Consider the following 21,566-nt stretch of genomic DNA (forward strand, 5'->3'; position numbering starts at 1 on the left):
GTACATGGGACTTGATCTTCCCATCCCTCAGTGTCCATGGACAGGTATTCACTGAGGGATATGAGAGGCTTGTGCCCTTTAAAAAGTGCCCTGTGGGTGTGGGTCCTTGGCGAGACTTCTAAAAGCTTCGCTCCAGAAATGGGGGTGGACACAGCTCGTGCCAACTGTCGGCGGTGGGGGAGGCTGGCTCTGTATTCCTCATGTACCACCTCCCACCCCGCTGTTCACAGGGTCAACATGCTCCGCGTAAGGCCAGAGGTACTGGTGCTCCTGGGAGTTCTGCTGAATCTACTCCTGGATCCAACGGGTAAGTACCAGGCACTAGTTCCCTTAGGAGTTGGGGAAGGGATTGGTGCAGGCAAGAGGCTTCCTGGGGCTGGAAGATGGGGTGAGATCGCTGCGCAGCTCAGCGAGATGGGAAACTTCCCCGCGCGAGAATCGCCACTTGGGTCTGGTTGGGGGCCCTCGGCTGGTTGGAGACGCAGACCGAGGCCATCGGGTCCCCCAGGGGTCGCAAGGAAGCTAGCAATGAGCGGACCACTCTCTGACCCACAGGTGGCCAGGACTCACTCTCACTGACCTGGGAAGTGCAGCGCTATGACGGCTGGTTCAACAATCTGAGGCACCACGAACGTGGCGCTGCGGGTGCGTCCTGCGGCCTGGGGTGGGGAACGGCTAGTGGAAGGCAGGGGTGAGGGAGACCCGGCGCGGAGAAGCTGGCGGGGAGAGAGCGCGCCAGACAGCCGCCCCGCTGCCCGAGCGGCCAGCTCCTATACACACCTGAAGACTGAAGAAGGGGTCTCGTCGGTGGGAGTGGGGGTTGGAGGGAGGTGTAGGGCGAGGTTCAAGGGCTTGTTGGGAACGGCGTGCTCTGACAGAGCCCGGCTCCCTGCTTCGCACAGGCTCCCGACTGCAGCGCCTTGTACCGGCCAACTACGCGGATGGCGTGTATCAGGCTCTCGGGGAGCCGCTGCTGCCCAACCCGCGCCTACTCAGCAATGCCACCTCGCAGGGAAGCGCCGGGAGGCCGTCCGGCCGCAATCGCACGGTCCTGGGGGTCTTCTTCGGTGAGGGCAAATGGGAGAACAGTTCCGGTGAGGGTTGACCAGGCGCTTAGCTCAGCGCCTAGGGAGAGGGGCCCTGAGGCCGCTCTGCAAGTCCACAGGACACCGATCCACGTCCTTCGAACCACGTCCTCACCGCCCCCCAACCCATCCCCTCAGGCTACACTTGGAGCCTTTGTTCGTCTTGGACGGATTTGAGGGTGTTAACCAGCGGGTATTTTGTCTCTTACCCTTACTCCAAACCCAGGAGTGCCACTAGCCTTGGAGCTAGGTCCCTGCCGCCCCTCTCCTCTCATTGTGAGGGTTAACTTCTTTACCCCCGGAGAGGGAGGGGGAGGCACGATCTGTTAGGAGATGGGGACTGGCTCCAGGGAGCCCTTACATTTATTGTATTATTTTGATTCTCACCACGACGTGATGGGGGTGGGTGAGGAGGGTACTATAACCCCACTTTACAGTTTAGAAGAAAGTTTTAGAGCTGGTGGTGCGGCGCTTGAATTGGAACATCTGTCTTTAGGCTCCCTGGCGGTGGGGAATAGCGATTCTTACCAGATTGAACCCCACGCCCGCAGGCTACCACGTGCTGTCGGACCTGATGAGCGTGGAAAAGTCTGGCTGCCCAGCCGAGTTCCTCAACATCCACATTCCACCTGGAGACCCGGTGTTCGACCGCGACCGGAGCGGGGACGTGGTCCTGCCCTTCCAGAGGAGTCACTGGGACCCCGAGACCGGACAGAGCCCCAGCAACCCCCGGGACCTGGTGAGCGCGGCAGGCGGGGATGGGGGGCTGGCGGGACCCGAGGCAGCCGCGGAGACGATCCCATCCCGCCGCACCCACAACACCCGCGGGCCCTCAGCCCTCCCGGACCCGCCTGGCCGCCCGACCCCCGGCTCAGCCTCCCGCCGTCCCCGCAGACCAACGAGGTGACCGGCTGGCTGGACGGCAGCGCCATCTATGGATCCTCGCACTCCTGGAGCGACGAGCTGCGGAGCTTCTCCGGGGGGCAGCTGGCGTCGGGGCCCGACCCCGCCTTCCCGCGGGCCGCGCAGGCCCCGCTGTTCATGTGGACACCGCCTGATCCCGCGACGGGCCGCCGCGGGCCGCGGGGGCTGTACGGTGAGGCGGCGGGGGCCGGGCGAGGTGCGGGCGGGGGCCGGCGAGGGGCGCCCGGCGGTCCAGCCCGCGCTCATCTCCTCCCTGCATTCCCGCGGCGCGTGCAGCCTTCGGGGCCGAGCGAGGGAACCGCGAGCCCTTCCTGCAGGCGCTGGGTCTGCTCTGGTTCCGCTATCACAACCTGTGGGCGCAGAGGCTGGCCCGCCGGCATCCGCTCTGGGGGGACGAGGAGCTGTTTCAGCACGCGCGCAAGAGGGTCATCGCCACCTACCAGGTGGGTCCCCCACGGCCTGGTCCCCGGGAGACTCCAGAGCCCTCGGTCCTGGACGACCCCGCCAGAAACACCCCCTCTCCACAGAGCTGCCGTCTAGGAAAAGCCCCTGAGGGTGATAGACAAAGCGCTACTCACGCAGGAGGTTTTCTAGTGATTATTATTTCGCAGCCCACTCCCCACCCGCTTGCCCTGGTTGCTTGTGGGGAACAGGAACCTCCTCACCTCTTCTGTCTGAGAGTCTCTCTGCTGACTGCCCCTGCCTGGTCTTCATCTCCCACTTAAACCTTCCTTGAGCTCAAGTCCCTCTTGGCCTGGCTGCTCCAGCGGTAACCTCCCCTTTTCCCTCTCTTGACCCTCAGAACATCGCCATGTATGAGTGGCTGCCCAGCTTCCTGCAGCAAACACCTCCAAATTACACAGGTGAGGAACACTTGGGTTGAGGGGGCTTGGGGAGGGGGGTGATTAAGATCCGTAGGACAAAGAAGACTGGTAGCTTCGTGTGATGATAGTATGTGAGGGTAAGGAGCCTGTTTTTCTCATTACCCTTGTGGACAGAGTATCGCCCTTTCCTGGACCCCAGCATCTCCCCGGAGTTCCTGGCTGCCTCTGAGCAGTTCTTCTCTACCATGGTGCCCCCTGGCGTCTATATGAGGTGAGGGAGGGTCTGGCTGAGCAGCACACTGGCAGAGGTGAAGATTCAGTGGCCTTGGCGCCCTGGGGACCTTTCGTACACCCCACCCCCACAGTTTCGTGGGGAAAGAGAAGCAGAATTTGGTACCCTGAAACAGAACCCTGGGGTAGGAGTCCAGTCTTAACAGGGAGGTTTCCTCATTTCCTCCTAACAGCTGAACTTCTGTTGCTGAGCGCAGGATTTGTCCAGCAGCTGTGTCACTCTCTTTGCTCCTTCCCTTCCTACCCTGTGTGGACAAAGAGCAACCTCTACTTTCAGTCCACGCTGATTGCCAAATCCCTGCCGTAGTCAAGGAAGTTCAGAGGACACCCCTTAGTACTCACCAAATGCCCTCTGAATGCCTCACCCCACATCAGCCCTAACCCAGCCTCCTTGAATTCTTTTACCGCATCCTTGATTCCCCATTTCAGAAATGCCAGCTGTCATTTCCAGATGGTCCTGAATGAGGGTTTTGGCAGCTCCCCAGCTCTCAGAGTCTGCAACAGCTACTGGATTCGGGAGGTCAGCCTGGGGTCAGGGACAAGGGAAGGTGGGTCAAGGTCAGTCTTGTCACACAGGCTGGGAAAAGCAACAATTCCAGTTCACAGGTGTTACTGCCTCAGGGTGGTGGGAGATGAAGGTAGAGTGATCAGAAAATTATCTGGGGACAGCAGCTCAACAGAGTCTAGGACTGGCCCAGGGCCCTTTGTCCTGGGGTGCTGCAGTAGTCTGGGTGAGAGGGACCCCGCTCTGGGGAGGAGCCTGAGGACCGACCTTGAGTGTGCTGTTTCTTTCTAGAATCCCAATCTGAACAGCGCTCAGGCAGTGAATCAGCTGCTGCTGGGAATGGCCTCCCAGATCTCAGAGCTGGAGGACAGTACTGTGGTAGAAGATCTGAGGGGTAAGCCCTGGAAGAAGAGGGGATGAGGGCCCAGAGGTCTGTGAGCCTGGGGACCCTTCTGGGTAGTCAGCAGGTAGGCCTAGGGTGCCTACAGTGTAGGAACACACACACAGCAAACAGCCATTAGAAAAAATTAGAGGAAAATAACTATTCTAAACTACCTACATCTGAGTATGTGGGGGGGTGCCACAATCTCTGGCACCTAGGTCTCTAAAAGTTTTCGTCCAGCTCCATCTTGAGGTTAAGGAGGTGGGACAGGGAATTTGGTGACTAGAACCATCCTGAGTCTTAGGGGAAGAGTTTTGCCAGAAAAATTGCCCCTGGTCACACATGGTGACATTGACATGTGCTGGATATGGGTGATGCCAACAGCCCAATTCAAGGCTGTTGGGTAAAGAAGGGTTAGGGGGACTGAGCCTAGAGCCGGGTCCTCTCTCCTCCTTAGATTACTGGCCTGGCCCTGGTAAGTTCTCTCGCACTGACTACGTGGCCAGCAGCATCCAACGTGGCCGAGACATGGGGCTGCCCAGCTATAGCCAAGCTCTGCAGGCCTTAGGACTGAAGACCCCGAGAAACTGGAGTGACCTCAACCCCAAGGTGGACCCTCAGGTCAGAAATAGTGATGATAATAATGGCAACTAAAGCTTTCTTGAGGTGACACTAAGTCCTTTACATGTGTAACACATTTAATCTGTTTGAAGAACATTATAGAGTAGACACCATCATTGTCCCCATTTTACTGATGACATAATTGTTAAGTCCATCTCAGAGGCAGGACTCAAATTCAGGCATCTGATTCCAGAGTATCCTCACCACTACTCTGTACCATTTCTGCAGAGTGAGCCCTGGGTGGGGAGCCATCGTCGTATTCCTGCAGGGTCTCTCCCCATGAGATGGGTGACCCTGAAGCTGCTGGTCACTGGAGACAGGCAGTCTGGGTGGTGACACAGTCCTCCCATCAGACTTGTCACCACCTGAGGGGGGCTGCCTAGAAAGAGGAGACTCCCTCAAGGCTGAGCAGCAAACCAGACCGCGGATGGGGTTCCATGTTTGAGGGATGGGGCAGTAGTGGCCGCCCTCCCAATACAAAACCACACATGTATACTCACACACCCCTCACCTCCTGTGGTGCCCCAGGTGCTGGAGGCCACGGCAGCCCTGTACAACCAGGACCTGTCCCGGCTGGAGTTACTCCCCGGGGGGCTCCTGGAGAGCCACGGGGACCCTGGGCCCCTCTTTAGCACCATCGTCCTTGATCAGTTTGTGCGACTGCGGGATGGCGACCGCTACTGGTTTGAGAACAGCAGGAATGGGTAAGGTCTGGCTGACTCCCGCCTCAAACTCTGTCTCAGCCTGGACCCCAGACTCTCTGCCTGTGAATGGCCCCCATGGGCCCTTGGCTCTCAGCTGGCCCACAACTCCCCCCTAACCCCTCTGGGTCTATTTTTCTCATCTGGGTCCCCAGGCCCAAGTTTGCTGGAGACCTGTGACCCCTTCTCATCCCAAACAATTTCTGGCTTTCCCCAACTTAGGCTCTTCTCTCCAGAGGAAATTGCAGAAATTAGAAGCACCACTCTTCGGGACGTGCTGGTGGCTGTCACCAATGTGGACCCTGACACCCTGCAGCCCAATGTCTTTATCTGGCAGAACGGTGGGTGGCCTGGGAGAGCACAAGCAATGGTGGCAGAAAAGGGGCAGAGGTTGTTTGTGTGGGGGGGGTCCCTTGGTGCTGTCTCAGGGGCTAGGCACCAGGCAGTTCCCTCTGTGTTGGTCTGGGAGGCCTGCATTAGGTACCTCCCCCAGTAGAGACTAGACGGGTTTGCAGGCGGCACCCTGTGGTCGGGTTGGGGTGGATGCTGAGAGGTGGGATGTGGAATTTCTGAGGGGAAAAAGTTCCAGGGAGGTGGGTCTGGGAGGGAGCGGTACCTGGCCCTTTGCAGGAGAAGAGGGGAAAGGTGCCTGACTAAGGAGTGGGATGCTCAGGCCTTGAGACCTTCTGTGCCTTTCCCTCAGGTGCACCCTGCCCTCAGCCCCGACAGCTCACAACCAAAGACCTGCCCCCCTGTGTGCCCCTGACCGAGATTCATTACTTCGAGGGCAGTGGCCCTGGTTTTGGCATCACCATCGTGGCTTTGTGCTGTCTTCCACTAGGTAAGCCCTTCAGCCCTCTCGCCCATGTCTCTTCTCTCAGTTCCCCTTCTCTCCATGGACTGTCCCCACCCCTTGTTACTGACTGACCTGTAGGGTTCAGTCCTGAGTTCATTTGAAGCCAGCCTCAGGGGGCCTTAGGAAGGGAGGGGCAGCAGCCAGGGCCTTGGTGAACTCACAGTTGAGGGGCTCCTCTCCCCACTGGCTCCTTCTGACCCCCTTCAGTGAGCCTGCTTATCTCCGGGGTGGTGGCCTATTTCCGGGGCCGAGAGCGCAAGAAGCTCCAAAGGAAACGCAAAGAGAGTGTGAAGAAGGAACCAGCCAGTGATGGAGTGTCAGGTGAGATGGGGCCAAGGGGAGGGAAGGGGGAAGAGAACCGAAGGTGTGGGGTGCTGTGAAAGAACCAGCTTACAGATGTGGGGAGAAAGCCAGGCTTCGGGGTGCCGGCTCAGACTGGAACTGGCCTGAGGGCCGGGGCCTGGGGAGCTCTGCTGAAACGCTATGCCCTGCCTGTCATCCCTTCCCTAGCGATGGAGTGGCCGGGCCCCCGGGAGAGGGGCTATCCAGTCACCATCCAGCTGCTCCCAGACCGGCGGTTGCAGGTTGTGGACCGGCGGCTCTCTGTGCTCCGCACCATCCAGCTGCAGCCCCCACAACAGGTCAACCTCATCCTGTCCAGCAACCGTGGATGCCGCGCCCTGCTGCTCAAGATCCCCAAGGAGTATGATCTGGTATGGCCCAGCCAGCCTCCCCAGCCTGGGCTGCCCTCGCCCATTTCCGTTCTCATGGCGAGTCCTCTCATGTCACCCTGTCCTCAGCTGCAGGGCTCGTCTGTGAGGGCTGACACTGGGAAGAGGCATGTCTTTCCGAGGTCCCCACCCAACTCTCCCTCTGACCGCCTTGGGCCACTCACCTGGCCCTAGCCGGGTTGGAATGGGAGCCTTTTAGTTTCCTTCCCCAAATCCAAGAACCTCTGAGGGGAGGCTGAGCCAGAAGCTTGAGCACTGGCACGGCCTTCCTTCTGCCAGGTGCTGCTGTTTAACTCCCAGGAGGAGCGGGGCGCCTTCGTGCAGCATCTGCGGGGCTTCTGTGAGAATTGGGCTCTGGGCCTGGATGTGGCTGAGATGAGAGAGTATGAGCTGTTCAGGAAAGCTGTGACCAAAGAGCAGCGGGAACGCATCCTGGAGGTTTTCTTCAGACACCTTTTTGCCCAGGTGCTATGACCAGGCCTTTTGGAGGCAGAAGCGGCCTAGGGGTAGGAGGGAACCTGGGCTGGACAGTACCTTATCTAGGGTGAACTGAGCTTCTGTCCTGCGGGCTAGAAACAGACAGCCCCGGTGGAACCCAGGTTTTGCTACTCACTAGGGCATCACCTTGGAGAAGGCAATGGCAACCCACTCCAGTACTCTTGCCTGGAGAATCCCATGGATGGAGGAGCCTGGTAGGCTGCAATCCATGGGGTCGCAAGAGTCGGACATGACTGAGCGACTTCACTTTCACTTTTCACTTTCATGCATTGGAGAAGAAAATGACAACCCACTCCAGTAATTTTGCCTGGAGAATCCCAGGGACAGAGGAGCCTGTTGGGCTGCCATCTATGGGGTTGCACAGAGTCGGACATGACTGACATGACTTAGCAGGACATCACCTTAGGCAAATTACATCACCTCTGCTCTGTTTTCAGTTTCCTCATCTATAAAAGAGTGATTAAAATAGGGTCCATCCCCTTGGGTTATGAAGATTCAGGGAGATAGTCGACGTTTGTGGTCTTCGAAGTGTGCTCCCTGGACCAACAGTAACAGCCTCATCTGGGAATTTGTGAGAAACTCAAGTCCTCAGGCCCTTCCCCAGATCTAGAAAACAAGGAACTCTGAAGTTGGGACCCACAAGCCCTCCAGAGGATTCTGATTCACTCTAAAGTTTGATAAACACTGTTCTATGTACATTGTATTTAGCCCAAGTGCTTGGTACATGATTGCATTTAAAGTATGGAAGTTACACATATAGGCTTCCTTGGTGGCTCAACGGTAAAGAATCTACCTGCCAATGCAGGAGATGCAGGTTCAGTCCCTGGGTCAGGAAAATTCCCTGGAGAAGGAAATGACAACCCACTCCAGTATTCTTGCCTGGAAAATCCCATGGACAGAGGAGCCTGGTGGGCTACAGTCCATGGGGTCACAAAAGTGTTAGACATGACTTAGCCACTAAACAACAATAACAAGTTACATGTATGTGACTTTTAAAATCAGGCACATGGCATCCCTGTCTGAACTGACAAAAGAGCATATCTTTAGCCCCTTCCTGCCTATCCATTCATGTCTGCTGCAGTTTCTGTCACCGGTGCAGGCTCTTTCACTTTGCATTCCCAAACACTGTCCATCCTTGCTCCCACCCCATCCCCTGCTACAGTCTCCCCTCTGCAGGAGAGCAGAAACCCAAGTCAGAAGTTTGTCTAATGACAATGAACAACCAGCAGGGTTCACCTTTCTGATCCAGGCTTCGGGAGGTGAGAAGGGTCACTGAACTGCTTCCAGCCCAGGCCTCAACTCTTCCTCTCCCTCCCTCTGCTGCTGTCCAAGTACAGGTGCTAGACATCAACCAGGTGGATGCAGGGACCCTGCTCCTGGACTCATCGCAAAAGGTGCGGGAGGCCCTGATGTGTGAGCTGAGTCGGGCAGAGTTTGCTGAGTCCCTGGGCCTCAAGCCCCAGGACATGTTTGTGGAGTCCATGTTTTCTCTGGCTGACAAAGACGGCAATGGCTACCTGTCCTTCCGGGAGTTCCTGGACGTCCTGGTGGTCTTCATGAAAGGTGAGGGGATGGTGGACCACCCCAGGCGCCAGGTGTCTTTGAGCAGAGAGGTGACTGGGGTCCCCCTGTCTCTTCCCAGGCTCCCCGGAGGACAAGTCCCGCCTGATGTTCACCATGTATGACCTTGATGGCAATGGCTTCCTCTCCAAGGACGAGTTCTTCACCATGATGCGGTATGGGGTGGGCCCCTCCAGTCCTGAGACGTCCTGCCATTTTAAACAGGAAAACAGGTCAGGTTAGAGGAGGGTAGGTGAGGAGGTTATGTGGCCATCTGCATTGAGAGGTGGTCTAGATACTGCATCCTAGACACCCAGAGCATCCAGCTTCAAAGTTTATCTGGCCAGGCCCCTGCCCCCAGAAGGGTCTGTTTCTTCAGCCAACACCAGCCAGAAAATTCTCCCAAGTGAAAAAACATAAGCAACATCAAGATGACCAATAATAAAGCCAACCAACCTCTTTTGGATGCTGTCAGATCTTTGCTAACTCTTCTTCTTTTTTAAAATTTTTTTCTTATTTTGGTTGCACTGGGTTTCGTTGCTATATGTGGGCTTTCTCTAGTTGTGGCGAGCAGGGGCTACACTCTTGTTGTGGAGTGCAGGCTCTAGACAAGTGGGCTCGGTACTTGTGGCACACCAGCTTTAGTTGCCCCAAATCATGTGGGGCATTCCTGGACCAGGGATTGAACCTGTGTCCCCTGCACCGGCAGGTGGATTCTTATCCACTGGACCACCAGGGAAGTCAGGTCTTGACTGACTCTTCTAAGGTTGTGCTTTACACAGTGAGATCATGAATCCTGGAAGACAGATGCCCTTGGTCACTGCCGATGTTAATCACCAGGACAGGCAGGAGGAGAAAAGCAGAATGTTGTTCTATATTTCATCCCTTCTCTCTTCCTGCTTCTTAAGCCATTTCTGGTTGTGTTGTGCCAATAAAGACCAATTTTGGGCTCACAGACATCTTATTCCTGAAGACAGTGCTCCAGTAACACAGCTTCCTGCAGCTCTACAAGGACAGGGTTCATATCTCATCTACCTCCTCCACACTGTGATAGGCACATAGCAGGCATTTGATGCATAGGCAACTGAATCAGATGAGACAAATGAGCAAATGAATAAACAGAATGCACAAAACAGCTCAGATCCTTTTAAATTTTATATCCCTGCAAACCTTACTCATTGCTTTCAGTGATCCCCTTCACTGCCACCTCTTTTGCAGGCCAGATACAACAACTGGACGTGGGCTTCTGAAAGGGCTAGGGTGAAGTGGATTGCAGTTGTCCCTCGCTGGGTGTGCTGCTGCAGGACCTTTGGGAGAGGGTTTCTGCCCCTAGGGGCTAAGCTCCCACCTCCTCATCCTATACTCAGTGTGACTCTGGCTCAGTCTCATCCTGAGCAAGTGGGATGATGTATTTTTTAAAAAATGTGATGGCAGTTGTTTGCCGTGCCATGCAGGCAAAGCTCTTTTTCTGTTGGACTCAACACAAATGTGCGTGTGTGTTTGCTTTTGTCCCAAAGTGCACCTAAGATAAAAGTATGGCCACTGTAGGTGCTGTCTCATTGGGTGTAGAGACACATCTGCCTGCACCCCGGGGTGTTGGCACAAGGAAGCAGAAGCTATTGCGGCTACATCTCCTTCCCCAGCTCCCGACTGTCTGTGCCCCCACTCGACCATGAATGGGGTGCCCGGCGGAGGTGTGGGAGGTATCAACACGAGAGAGGCTGCCACTCGAGTGGCCCATGGCCCACCTGGACACGTTCCTAACTCAGTGGACATTTATCCCAGCTGTAGATGCCCCCTGTTTGAGGGCTGCTTTCTCTAACTGGTCAAGGTCACTTTCAATTTTGTTCTGCCTTTCGGGCCGTGGCCGCCCCACCCAGCTTAGCGTCAGCAGCAGGCTGGATGAACACCTTCTCGGTGCCACTTCCTGGGTCACTGGTAACCACACTAGATAGTCTGGGGCCTGCCCCACCCAGCACCTGCCTGAACCTGACCTGGCCAGGTGACAGGCTGCTTTCTTCTCGGGTTCCCCCCACCCCCAACCCAGGTCCTTCATCGAGATCTCCAACAACTGCTTGACCAAGGCTCAGCTGGCTGAGGTGGTGGAGTCCATGTTCCAGGAGTCAGGCTTCCAGGACAAGCAGGAGCTGACATGGGAGGACTTCCACTTCATGCTGCGGGACCATGACAGCGAACTCCGCCGAACACAGCTCTGTGTCAGAGGTGGAGGAGGAGGTGTGTGAGTCTGGAAGGTGTCAGGGATGGGCGCATCTTCAAAATGCAAGTTCCTGGTGCATAGCACTCAGGTCTTACTTCTCTCTTAGTCCTTGGTGCCTAGTACAGTCAGGCATGTGTAATCAAGGGTGTAGCCTACAGTTGTGCAATTTGTACACAAAGATGCCCACGGAGGGGTCAGGGCAGGCAGAAATCTAGTCTACATGCTGCACATCAACCATGCACATTGATCTGGGGTGAGCCTGGCCAGAGGACGAACCCCCGTTTTCTCTATACAGAGAATCTGCAAGGCTACATCCACCTGGAGGGGGGACACTTTTCCTAATTGCATGAAGTTGCCACATTGTCTAGCAGCGGCCACCCTGTGTGGGTGCTCAGTGTGGGCAATGTGGGAAGCAAGGCTGGAGAGGATGTGGGGATGTGACCAAGTCACTGCCCGGCAGCCATTCTAGGACAGTCACCTCCCCACACTCTTGGGGAAGCCTGTCCAGCTTCTTGTTCTCCTCTCCAGGTGTTGGAGACATTTTTAAACCAAACATCAGCTCTCGAGTGTCATTCATCACTCGGACTTCTGGGGAACGGTGAGTAGGAATGGGGCATGGGGAGGTGTCCTGACTGGATCCCCTGCAGAGAAATGAAGCAAGTAGGGCTGGGGAGATCAGCCTCTGGACCAGACATTTGCCCTCTGAAAGTAGCTCTTAATGCACGGTTGTCCTGAGTCTGTATTCTGGCTGCCTCACACACACACCCACATACCCACTACTGTTCAGGAACCTGGCTCTCTCTCTGCCCCTCCAAGGCACAATCATCACACAGAACAGATGACCTGACCATATCCATTCCTTCGGTCCTGCCTTCTGCTAGACTCCTCTCTGATCAGTTTTATGGGCAGGTTCTGTGAAAAGAAATGAATCCCAGGATCTACCCCCTCCCAGCCCACCCCCAACCCTGGCCTGGCAGTTCTTCTGCCTGCAAAGACAAGGGCAGCATGAGACCCATTTTTCTTTCCTCAGTTCTTGCCCTCAGGGAGTGGGGTTCCCTGCCTCGAAAGCTCCGGAGTTGGGAGGCCCTGAGCTGAAGAAGAGATTTGGCAAAAAGTGAGTGTTTCCCAGACCCTTGATCCATGGAAACACAGGGAGAAGTCTTGGAGTCTCGGTCTGCCCACCTCCACCCACAAGAGACTGTCCTGAGACTCATTCCACATGTCCCTGACCTGGCTGGCAGGCTGTTGAGTCGAATGACTCTTCAACCTCTTCCAACTTCTGCACCCTACTCTTCAGGCCAGGGGCCTGGCACTCCATGCAACATCAAGATGGCAGGGAGGGGTCCCCTGGCCCCTGCCTGCTTTGGACACAGCAGTGAGGCCTGGGCAGGGAGCAGGAAGAGGGATGGACAGGGCAGATAGGAGGAAGTGGAGATGGAGTAGTGGGGAGATGGAAGAGTGGGTGGACAGGGCAAGTCATGATGAGTGGTAACGGCTTGGGAGAGTGGGAGTCACCCCCCAAAAGCTTTTTCTTTCATATATTGCGGCCCATCCTGACCACAGCCAGAGCACCAGGTCTCCTTCATAGGGTGGCACTTAGAGGAGGCCAGGGTGCCCTGACCTCAGGCCACCTGCCTCCCACTGCTGCAGGGCAGGGGTGCCCCCTCCCCGGCTGTACACGGAGGCGCTGCAGGAGAAGATGCAACGGGGCTTCCTGGCTCAGAAGCTGCAGCAGTACAAGCGCTTCGTGGAGAACTACCGGCGGCACATTGTGTGTGTGGCTGTCTTCTCGGCCATCTGTGCCGGACTGTTTGTGGAGCGTGCTTACTGTAAGACTTTCAAGTTGCAGGAGGGGAGGTGTGAGCGCCTTCTGGTTGTTTTTGCCGAACATCAGTATCTGGCCTGGGGGGCCCAGGTGTTCTGACTCAGGTCTCTGTGCTGTGCTGACCCACCCCAACTCTACCCCCAGACTACGCCTTTGCCTCGCCACCCTCGGGCATTGCACAGACCACCTTTGTGGGCATCATCCTGTCGCGGGGCACGGCGGCCAGTGTCTCCTTCATGTTCTCCTACATCCTGCTCACCATGTGCCGCAACCTCATCACCTTCCTGCGAGAGACCTTCCTCAACCGCTACGTGCCCTTCGATGCCGCCGTGGACTTCCATCGCTGGATCGCCATGGCCGCCGTGGTCCTGGCCAGTATGTGGCACCTGGGCATGCTTGCCATGGCTGCAGGCCCCTAGCTCTGCTGTGGGGGAGACAGTGGGGAGACTGGAGCTACTGTACTTCCTTCTGTCCTACCTGTACCTCCTGTCTCCTCAGGGCTGGAGTTAGGGTTGGCCCTGGGAGGCATCTCTAATGGTATCTGTCTCTTTCAGTTTTGCACAGCGCTGGCCACGTGGTGAATGTCTACATCTTCTCAGTCAGCCCCCTCAGTCTACTGGCCTGCATCTTTCCCAGCGTCTTTGTGAATGATGGGTCAGTTCTGGGGAGGGCCCCCCTTGGGAATTCTGGGGCAGGCCTAAGAGTACAACAGAAAAGAGGTATTTGGCCCTAGACTCTCCGCTCTCTCACTGAGTGAGGGTGAGAAGTTAGCATCCCGAGGAAGCTGAGAGATGACTTCCTTGGCCTCAGGAAGAAAGCTGGCCATGACTGGCCAGGAAAGGACTTTGGGAGATGAAGTTGGATATTCTTTCCCATGTGTACCTGACATACAGCTTGCTTTCTCAGCCTGCCATCCATTCACTGGGGAAACATTTATGGAACATGTCTATGTGTCCATCCCAGAGCCAGAGAGTAAGAATGCCAAGATACATGCAGTCGTTCAACAAGTATTTCTTGAGCACTGACTGTGCCTGGCATTGTTTGAGCACAGTGATAGAGCATAGAAGTAAGCTCCCTGCCCTCATGGAGCTTACAGAATATGAACCAGGCACGCAAGAAAGCAAAGGTAAGCTGCAGTAGGAGAATTCAAGATTACACAGGAAGAAGAACTGCTTTGAGATCAGAGAGTAGAACACAGGAGGCTGGGGCCCATGTTCTTTGGAAAGATCCCTGGTCATCTGGGTAGAAGCCTAGGAACCTCTGTATTCAAGGCCATCAGGAACAGAGTCACATTGCAACAGTGGTGGAGCTCTTCCTGCCCCAGCCTGAGGTTCTGGGTATCTTTGTCCTATAGGTCCAAGCTTCCCCAGAAGTTCTACTGGTGGTTCTTCCAGACAGTCCCAGGTAAAGATTAGATGGTATGTGGAGTCTGGGGGCTCTGTTTGAGGACTTCTGATTTTGTCCTCATCTTCCCATGAATATGCACTTGTCTATAGCGTGACAGTTTCCATTTGCAGGCTCCAGGACAAGCCTTAGTTCCAGCTTCTTTGGTTAAGCTGTTCTGGGAGCCAGGGAGGAATGAAGGAGACCAAGAAAGGAGGGCAGGATGGGGACATGCTCTCTGTTACTCTCAGCCCAGGCTGAGGCCCTGAGACCAGGACTGTCTGACCCTGTCTCCACTGCCCCCAGGTATGACAGGGGTGCTCCTGCTCCTGGTTCTTGCCATCATGTATGTCTTTGCTTCCCACCACTTCCGACGCCGCAGCTTCCGGGGCTTCTGGTTGACCCACCACCTCTACATTCTGCTCTACGTGCTGGTGAGGGACTTCTCTGGCAGGGCCAGGCCACAGGGCAGAGATGAGCATCATGATATGGGGAGGGAGCAGGCTGAATTGGACTCAAGGGCTTAGACTGAGGCCCTGAGATCTGAGGCCACAGTCTGTGGAGCTGTGCCAGCCCCATGCACTTAGCCCAGGCCCAGGGCCTGGGCAGGAAGCATCTGGGTAAGGTGGGTGCAGAAAGGGGGCTGGCCAGCTGGGTCTGAGCTGTACTAACTGGCCATGTCTCTAGCTCATCATCCACGGCAGCTTTGCCCTGATCCAGCTGCCCCGTTTCCACATCTACTTCCTGGTCCCGGCACTTATCTACATGGGGGACAAGCTGGTGAGCCTGAGCCGGAAGAAGGTGGAGATCGGCGTGGTGAAGGCGCAGCTGCTGCCTTCAGGTACCAAGCTGGCCTGACCTCAGGTGGGAAGCATGGGAGGTCAACTCATGGGATGTGGGGAGACAGCTCCCCAGGTCTCCTCACCCCATTGTTGTTTCTGAGACCCTCTGAGGAACCCTATGGCTTTCCTGATGGAACTGCAGCCCCAAGAAGGTCTGGACTTAGTTTCCAGGGCTTGCACAAAATGGGAGGTGACTATGAGGAGAGCCAGCTGAAAGGCATTCCGAGGGATTTAAGGATGAGAAAGACCAGTACGTGTGTGGCCTGGGAACAGGGCAGGGAACTGAACATCCTTCTCCCATTTCTTCACTCGGAAAAATCCCTCTTCAGAGACAGACAAATGGCCCAGACCACAAGAGTCTGTTGAGAGTCAGTGCTGGCCAGAGTGGGGATTCACATCACTATAGAGGATAGTGGAGGATATTTAAGGGTTGTGGGGCTGGCTGACCCTCAAAACTCACATTGTAAGAAAGTTAACCTCATTCGACTTTATATCAATCAATATTACTTAAGAGCAAAGTCTCAGCATGGTCTTCGCATGCCTTTTGCACCCTCCAGTCCTTGCGAATCTCCTTTTTCCACAAAGGAAGAACAAGCCTGAGGCTCAACTGTGGTCAGGCAACAAACAGGATCCAGCTAAAACGTGATAAAATGTGGTGCTTTCTATTTAGAGCACATAACACTTAGACATGTAGAGTGGTGCTTAAGAGCTTGGCCTCTAGAGCTAGATAGAGCACATGACACTGGTTTTCCACCTGCCTCAGTGACCTAAATGTTCTTCTCAAGGTAAACTGAGTTGAAAAATAAGTCAATTTAAAGAAAAACATTAGATAAATGATAATGCTGGAGGATGAGCGCCTAAGTCCAACCACAAAGGTAACGTTCACACAGTGGAAATTTGGTAAACACTGAGGTGGTACTTGGGGAGCCCGAGGTCCCCTGACCTAGTACACTGGTACCCAGGACAGTGGTGTCAGCCTGGGCCCTTAGTGGTAGGAAGCAGCAAAGAGGAGGGGAGAGGCTGGAACAGGGGAGCAGAGAAGCCCAGCTCTTGAGTTACCCAAGAAACAGAGAAAAGGGTCCTTCAACCCCCAACCCAGAAGCCCTACTAGCTCAGATCACGTGACTGCTCCCTGTGCCTGAGGTGTGTGGTAAAGACAGGGCACCTGCTGGTTCTCAGGTACCAGGAACAAGCCCTCTGATTCCTGCCTCTCCCTGCCCACGACCCTCAGGAGTGACCCACCTGGAGTTCCAGCGGCCCCAAGGCTTCGAGTACAAGTCAGGACAGTGGGTGCGGATCGCCTGCCTGGCTCTGGGGACCAACGAGTACCACCCTTTCACGCTGACATCAGCGCCCCATGAGGAGACGCTTAGCCTGCACATCCGGGCAGTGGGGCCATGGACCACCCGCCTCAGGGAGACCTACTCACTTCCGACGGGTGACAGCTGTGCCAAATATCCAAAGGTACCCATCATTTGGACCACTTTTTGAGGCTCTAACATTGATGAAAGGTCCCCACCCTTCCTGACCCCAGGATAAGATGCTTCAGCTACCCCAAAGCCAGACCGGGAGAGGGCTGGGGTGCATCAAAGAGACCGGTTCTCCCTGTCCCTCTTCCCCCACATATCTAACCTCAGAGCTGGGGAAGGGCCAGGCTCATCTCATCTTCCTCTTCTGTTGGCAGCTTTACCTCGATGGGCCATTTGGAGAGGGCCACCAGGAGTGGCATAAGTTTGAGGTGTCTGTGCTAGTAGGAGGGGGCATTGGGGTCACCCCCTTTGCCTCTATCCTCAAAGACCTGGTCTTTAAGTCATCCTTGGGGAGTCAAATGCTCTGTAGAAAGGTGAGTGTTTACTTTCTTCCATTCTTCAAAGAAATAGGGGCAGACAGCATGATTGTGTCCCCACATCACAGCAAAGCAGCAAGATAAAAAGCCCGTGGCTCCTTGAGCTGAGCTGAGTCAGAACTCTAGTCATGTGTCCCCAGATCTACTTCATCTGGGTGACGCGGACCCAGCGGCAATTTGAATGGCTGGCTGATATCATCCGAGAGGTGGAGGAGAATGACTGTCAGGACCTGGTGTCCGTGCACATCTACATCACCCAGCTGGCTGAGAAGTTCGACCTCAGGACCACCATGCTGGTGCGTCAGGGCTGCCAGGGGGCGACTGTGGGTGTGTGGGTGGGCAGAGCAAGGCAGGATGGCCAAGGCGCTGGCTTCCTCCTCTGCTCCCTCCCCCAGTACATCTGTGAGCGGCACTTCCAGAAGGTGCTGAACCGGAGTCTGTTCACGGGCTTGCGCTCCATCACCCACTTTGGCCGCCCCCCCTTTGAACGCTTCTTCAGTTCTCTGCAGGAGGTCCACCCAAAGGTCAGTCCCACCCCCAACCATCCTTTCCCTGCCAGGACTTTCTGGCCCTTGAAGAGGCTGCAGCTGTGTCCTGAGCAGAGGACCTCAGGATGGGGTCCAGGGTTGGAGGAGGGCTTTAAACACCACCCCTGCTTCCCCAATTCAAGACTCCTCCTCCTTAGCACCTGGGGTCAATGCCCTGGTCAGTCCAGTCAGGCTTGGGAAGCAGCTCCTGGGGAGTGAGCATCTCAAGGCCACAGGCCTCTCCTCTGCAACCTCTGCCCCCTCTCCCCCAACACTTGATAGGTGCGGAAGATTGGGGTGTTCAGCTGCGGCCCTCCAGGAATGACCAAGAATGTAGAGAAGGCCTGTCAGCTCATCAACCAGCAGGACCAGACCCACTTCGTGCACCACTATGAGAACTTCTGAGCCACCTTCCCTGGTTCCTGGTCCTTCCATGAACCAGACCTGCCAACAGTTTCTGTCAGAATTCACCTCAAGCTTCAGCCAGAGAGCTGGAAGGGCCTCTCCCTCATTGTCCCATCTGTCCCAGGCTCTGAGAAGTTAGTAGAGACACTTGCAGCTCACACCACAGCAGGCTGTGGCAGATAAAGTGGGGAGGGGACAGTCTCTGCCTCGTGATAACTGAGGTGAAGAGACAACCGTGTTTTTCTCTGCTAGATCCCCATGTCCTTTTCCCTTCCACAAAATCAGTGTATACTGTTGGTGTTTTCTTGGCCTAAGCATTTGAGGGAGGATGGGGTGGGGGTACCTGGTGTGAAGAGAGGGCTCAAGGGAAAATCTCCTCAGGGCCCAGCTTAGAAGCTGCAGTGTTAAACCTGGCAGCCCAGCTGTCTCAGTTCAGTCTCTGAGGGCTTTTCCCTCCAGCTCTACCCCAAAGCCCTTCCTGCTCCTAGAGGATCAGGAACGCTGAGGAACCACCAGTGATGCCTGCTGCCCTCACCTCTTGGCAGACCCATCTCTTCCTGCTGGAGCAGCCCCTCAGTCCTGGTATCACGGGAGCCCAGCCTCTCTGCCCATCATCCAGAGTCCCCTATTGGCTCCCCACCTTCACAGGAGTTGGATGACCAGCTGTCCCAGTTTGTCCAGGACTCTCCCAGTCTTAGCACTGAAAGTCTCTTGTATTAGGAAACCCCTCAGTTCCAGGCAAATCAGGACAGTCAGTCACCTTCCACAGGAGCCAACCTGGGACATCCCCTCCATACTCTTTAAGACCCTTCCTTTTCCTTCTTCAAGTGGCTCCTTCCTCAAAAGCTAAGCTTTAATTAAAAAAAATTTTTTTAGCATAATTTACATATAGTAAAGTGCACAAATCTTAAAGCTACCATGTACAACACATGTTACTACTACCATCCAGATGAAGATCTAGGACATTTGCATCACCCCAGAAACTTCCCTTGTACCCCTGTCAGTCCACCATCCCCAGCCCTTAGTAGCAACCACTGACGTGAATTATTTTATCACCCCAGATTCGTTTGTTCATACTGAATGTATTCTTTTGAAACTGGCTTCTTTCACTCAACACAATGTCTCTGTGATTCACCCATGTTATTGTGTATATCAGTAGTTTGGTCTTTTTTCATGCTGTGTCAAGCTCCATTATAGAAATGTACCACAGTTTGTTTATGGAGTCTTTTGTCGATAGACATTTAGATTGTTTCTACTTTCTGATAATTATGAATAAAACTACTGTGAACTTTCTTATGACTAATTGTTTGGTGTACATAATGCAGTCATTGCCAAGAGGATATGTATCTCGGAGTGGAATTGCTGGGTCATAGAGTCCTCCAGCCAGTGGGACCTGTGGCAGGGAGAGTTTCAGGCCGTCTCCACATTCCTGCCCCAGGCTTCTCCCCCTGTTGGTTCTATTCTACCTCTTCTGACAGGTCAAATGCCTTGAGTCCCCTACCCTCTGTACTGAAGGAATCTCTGAGAGAACTGGAAGGGCACCAGATCAGGGGCCAAGAGACCTGGACACTATGCTGACTCTGCCTATAAGTAGTTACATAAGAAAATCCCATAACTTCTCTGAGCCTGTTTACTCATGTATTAAAATGTCTGTGTGGATATTAGGAAGACAGACAGTGATACTGGCCCAGAAAATTAGACAGATGAGGAAATGGATGAGAATATATTGTACAATTGCAGTGGATGATGATTATTAACCTACCTATCTCCTAACAGCATCAGACCTATAGTCCTCCAGCCCTTCTGCCCCTCGCCGGGTAGACAACCAGTCATTAATTCCAAACTCCAGCCCCTTAAGTCTCAGCCTTAGCTGTATTCCCAAATGTGGCCCATTGGTGCCTTCCTTATTCCTTTCTAAAGACCATTCAAAATATCTATCTGTCTCATCCTAACTCACCTATCCTTGTGAGGATAGCAGATGTTGTTGACATGGCTGTCATGATTGTCCATAATCTCTACTCAGCCTTATCCTCCCTCATACTTGGGCCTGACTGAAGGTCTCCTGAAGACTCCATGATCACTCTTGCCCAGGATCCAGACAATGGCAACTGCCTGTCCAGCTGGACAGAGGAACATCTGTGCCACCAAGATCTTAAGTAGCCTCAGGTGACACCCAGCCTGCCTGGCATTAGTCCTGACACCACACCCTAGCCAAGTTCCAGATGTCAGACTGAAGCACGTATTCATATGATCCAGCCACTGTCTAACCTTGCCCTGTTTCCAGAAAGCCACGTGTTGCGTGACAGAAGTCAAGGACTTGCAGAGAGGATAGAAGTGTCCTCAGTGTGGCTATTCACCAGAACTTCGACGGGCCCCACCCTTCCTGGAACTTTGAGCCAAGTCTTGGGAAATGAATTGAAAGGCAGGATCAGGCAGCAAGCAGGCAAAGTGCCTTTGGATTGAGATAATGAGATCAGGGACTACACAAATGAGATCATGAGTGTAGGGGAGAGGTTAGACACTGGAAAATACGTAAACATAGGAGGCCACCAAAACATCCAGAGAAAGAGGACTATGGAAGTATGACTCAGGAAAATTTAACAGACATGTTTATATCTTATATCAACTCTGTGAAAGAAAGCAAATCTTTTCTACCTCAGGTCACAGATATAGGTCTCAGGTCCTAGGACAGAGCCCAGCCCAAGTCCTGCCTTGGGCATGGGAATGGGGTTGAGAATGGAACAGGGGTAGAGAAGGAATAGGGTGGGATTGGAGGGAAGTGGGGCTGGAGATGGAGAGGATGAGGATGAGACTGGGTGAAAGGGCTTCAGGGTCAGGTGGGAAAGGAGTACATGAAGATGTGGGGAGGTGCTGAGGCTGAGCTCTAGGAGAAAGACATGAAGGCTAGCTCTTTGCTCTTCCCCGCCAAATTTCCAGACCCAGCACCATTTGAGAGGGGAGAAAGTTGGTAAGATGTGGCAACCTTCCCATTCACTTACTCACAAGCATTTTTGAGTGCCTGCGTGCATGCTAAGTTGCTTCACTTGTGTCCGACTCTGCGACTGTATGGGCTGTAACCTGTCAGCCTCCTCTGTCCATGGGATTATCTAGGCAAGAATACCAGAGTGGGTTGTCATGCCCTCCTCCAGGGGATCTTCCCAACCTAGGGATTGAACCCGTGTCTCATATGTCTCCTGCATTAGTAGGCAAGTTCTTTACCACTAGCACCACCTGGGAAGCCCCAAGAATTTTTGAGTAAGAGGAGCCAATTTAGCATAGTTGTTAAGAGTGAGGGATTTTGAATCAAACTGGGTCACCAGCTGGGTGACCTTGAGCAAACAAAGGAACTCTCAGTGCATTTTGCCTCTTCATAGAAGGGGGAAAATCCAATGATAAAATTCAATTCAATTCAACAAATATGTGCTGAGCTTTTATTAGGTCCCACGCAAGATTCAGCTCCCATGGAACTTCTCTGTTAATGGGAGCAAATGGACAAGAAACAAGGAAAGAATGAAAAGGAAGATAATCTAGATCATGATAAA

General features: G+C 54.3%; 1 protein-coding gene across 1 annotated transcript; it reads left to right on the forward strand.

Annotated features, from left to right (window-relative positions):
• The first annotated feature begins 237 nt into the window (after positions 1–237).
• DUOX2 (dual oxidase 2) lies at positions 238–18,024 on the forward strand. Its single transcript, XM_065940319.1, has 33 exons — positions 238–307; positions 556–645; positions 903–1,067; positions 1,637–1,824; positions 1,980–2,181; positions 2,286–2,452; positions 2,812–2,872; positions 3,008–3,104; positions 3,554–3,644; positions 3,921–4,023; positions 4,469–4,632; positions 5,161–5,336; positions 5,556–5,674; positions 6,037–6,174; positions 6,397–6,510; positions 6,700–6,902; positions 7,200–7,385; positions 8,756–8,981; positions 9,061–9,154; positions 11,026–11,213; positions 11,725–11,794; positions 12,227–12,310; positions 12,847–13,025; positions 13,166–13,396; positions 13,576–13,675; positions 14,376–14,425; positions 14,711–14,838; positions 15,092–15,245; positions 16,478–16,710; positions 16,931–17,089; positions 17,233–17,388; positions 17,488–17,616; positions 17,902–18,024. The coding sequence occupies exons 1-33, from the start codon at positions 238–240 to the stop codon at positions 18,022–18,024; spliced, it is 4,638 nt and encodes a 1,545-aa protein (XP_065796391.1).
• Positions 18,025–21,566: the final 3,542 nt, after the last annotated feature.

The sequence above is a fragment of the Muntiacus reevesi genome, chromosome 7 (assembly GCF_963930625.1).
Source record: "Muntiacus reevesi chromosome 7, mMunRee1.1, whole genome shotgun sequence".
NCBI classification, from domain to species: Eukaryota; Metazoa; Chordata; class Mammalia; order Artiodactyla; family Cervidae; genus Muntiacus; species Muntiacus reevesi.

Bases quoted from the DNA above. Each gene is read 5' to 3' on its own strand.
- DUOX2 (XM_065940319.1), top strand. From the start codon at position 238: ATGCTCCGCGTAAGGCCAGAGGTACTGGTGCTCCTGGGAGTTCTGCTG. The intron at 1,068-1,636 runs GTGAGGGCAAAT...CCACGCCCGCAG, and splicing joins GGTCCTGGGGGTCTTCTTCG to GCTACCACGTGCTGTCGGAC. The intron at 14,426-14,710 runs GTAAAGATTAGA...CACTGCCCCCAG, and splicing joins GTTCTTCCAGACAGTCCCAG to GTATGACAGGGGTGCTCCTG.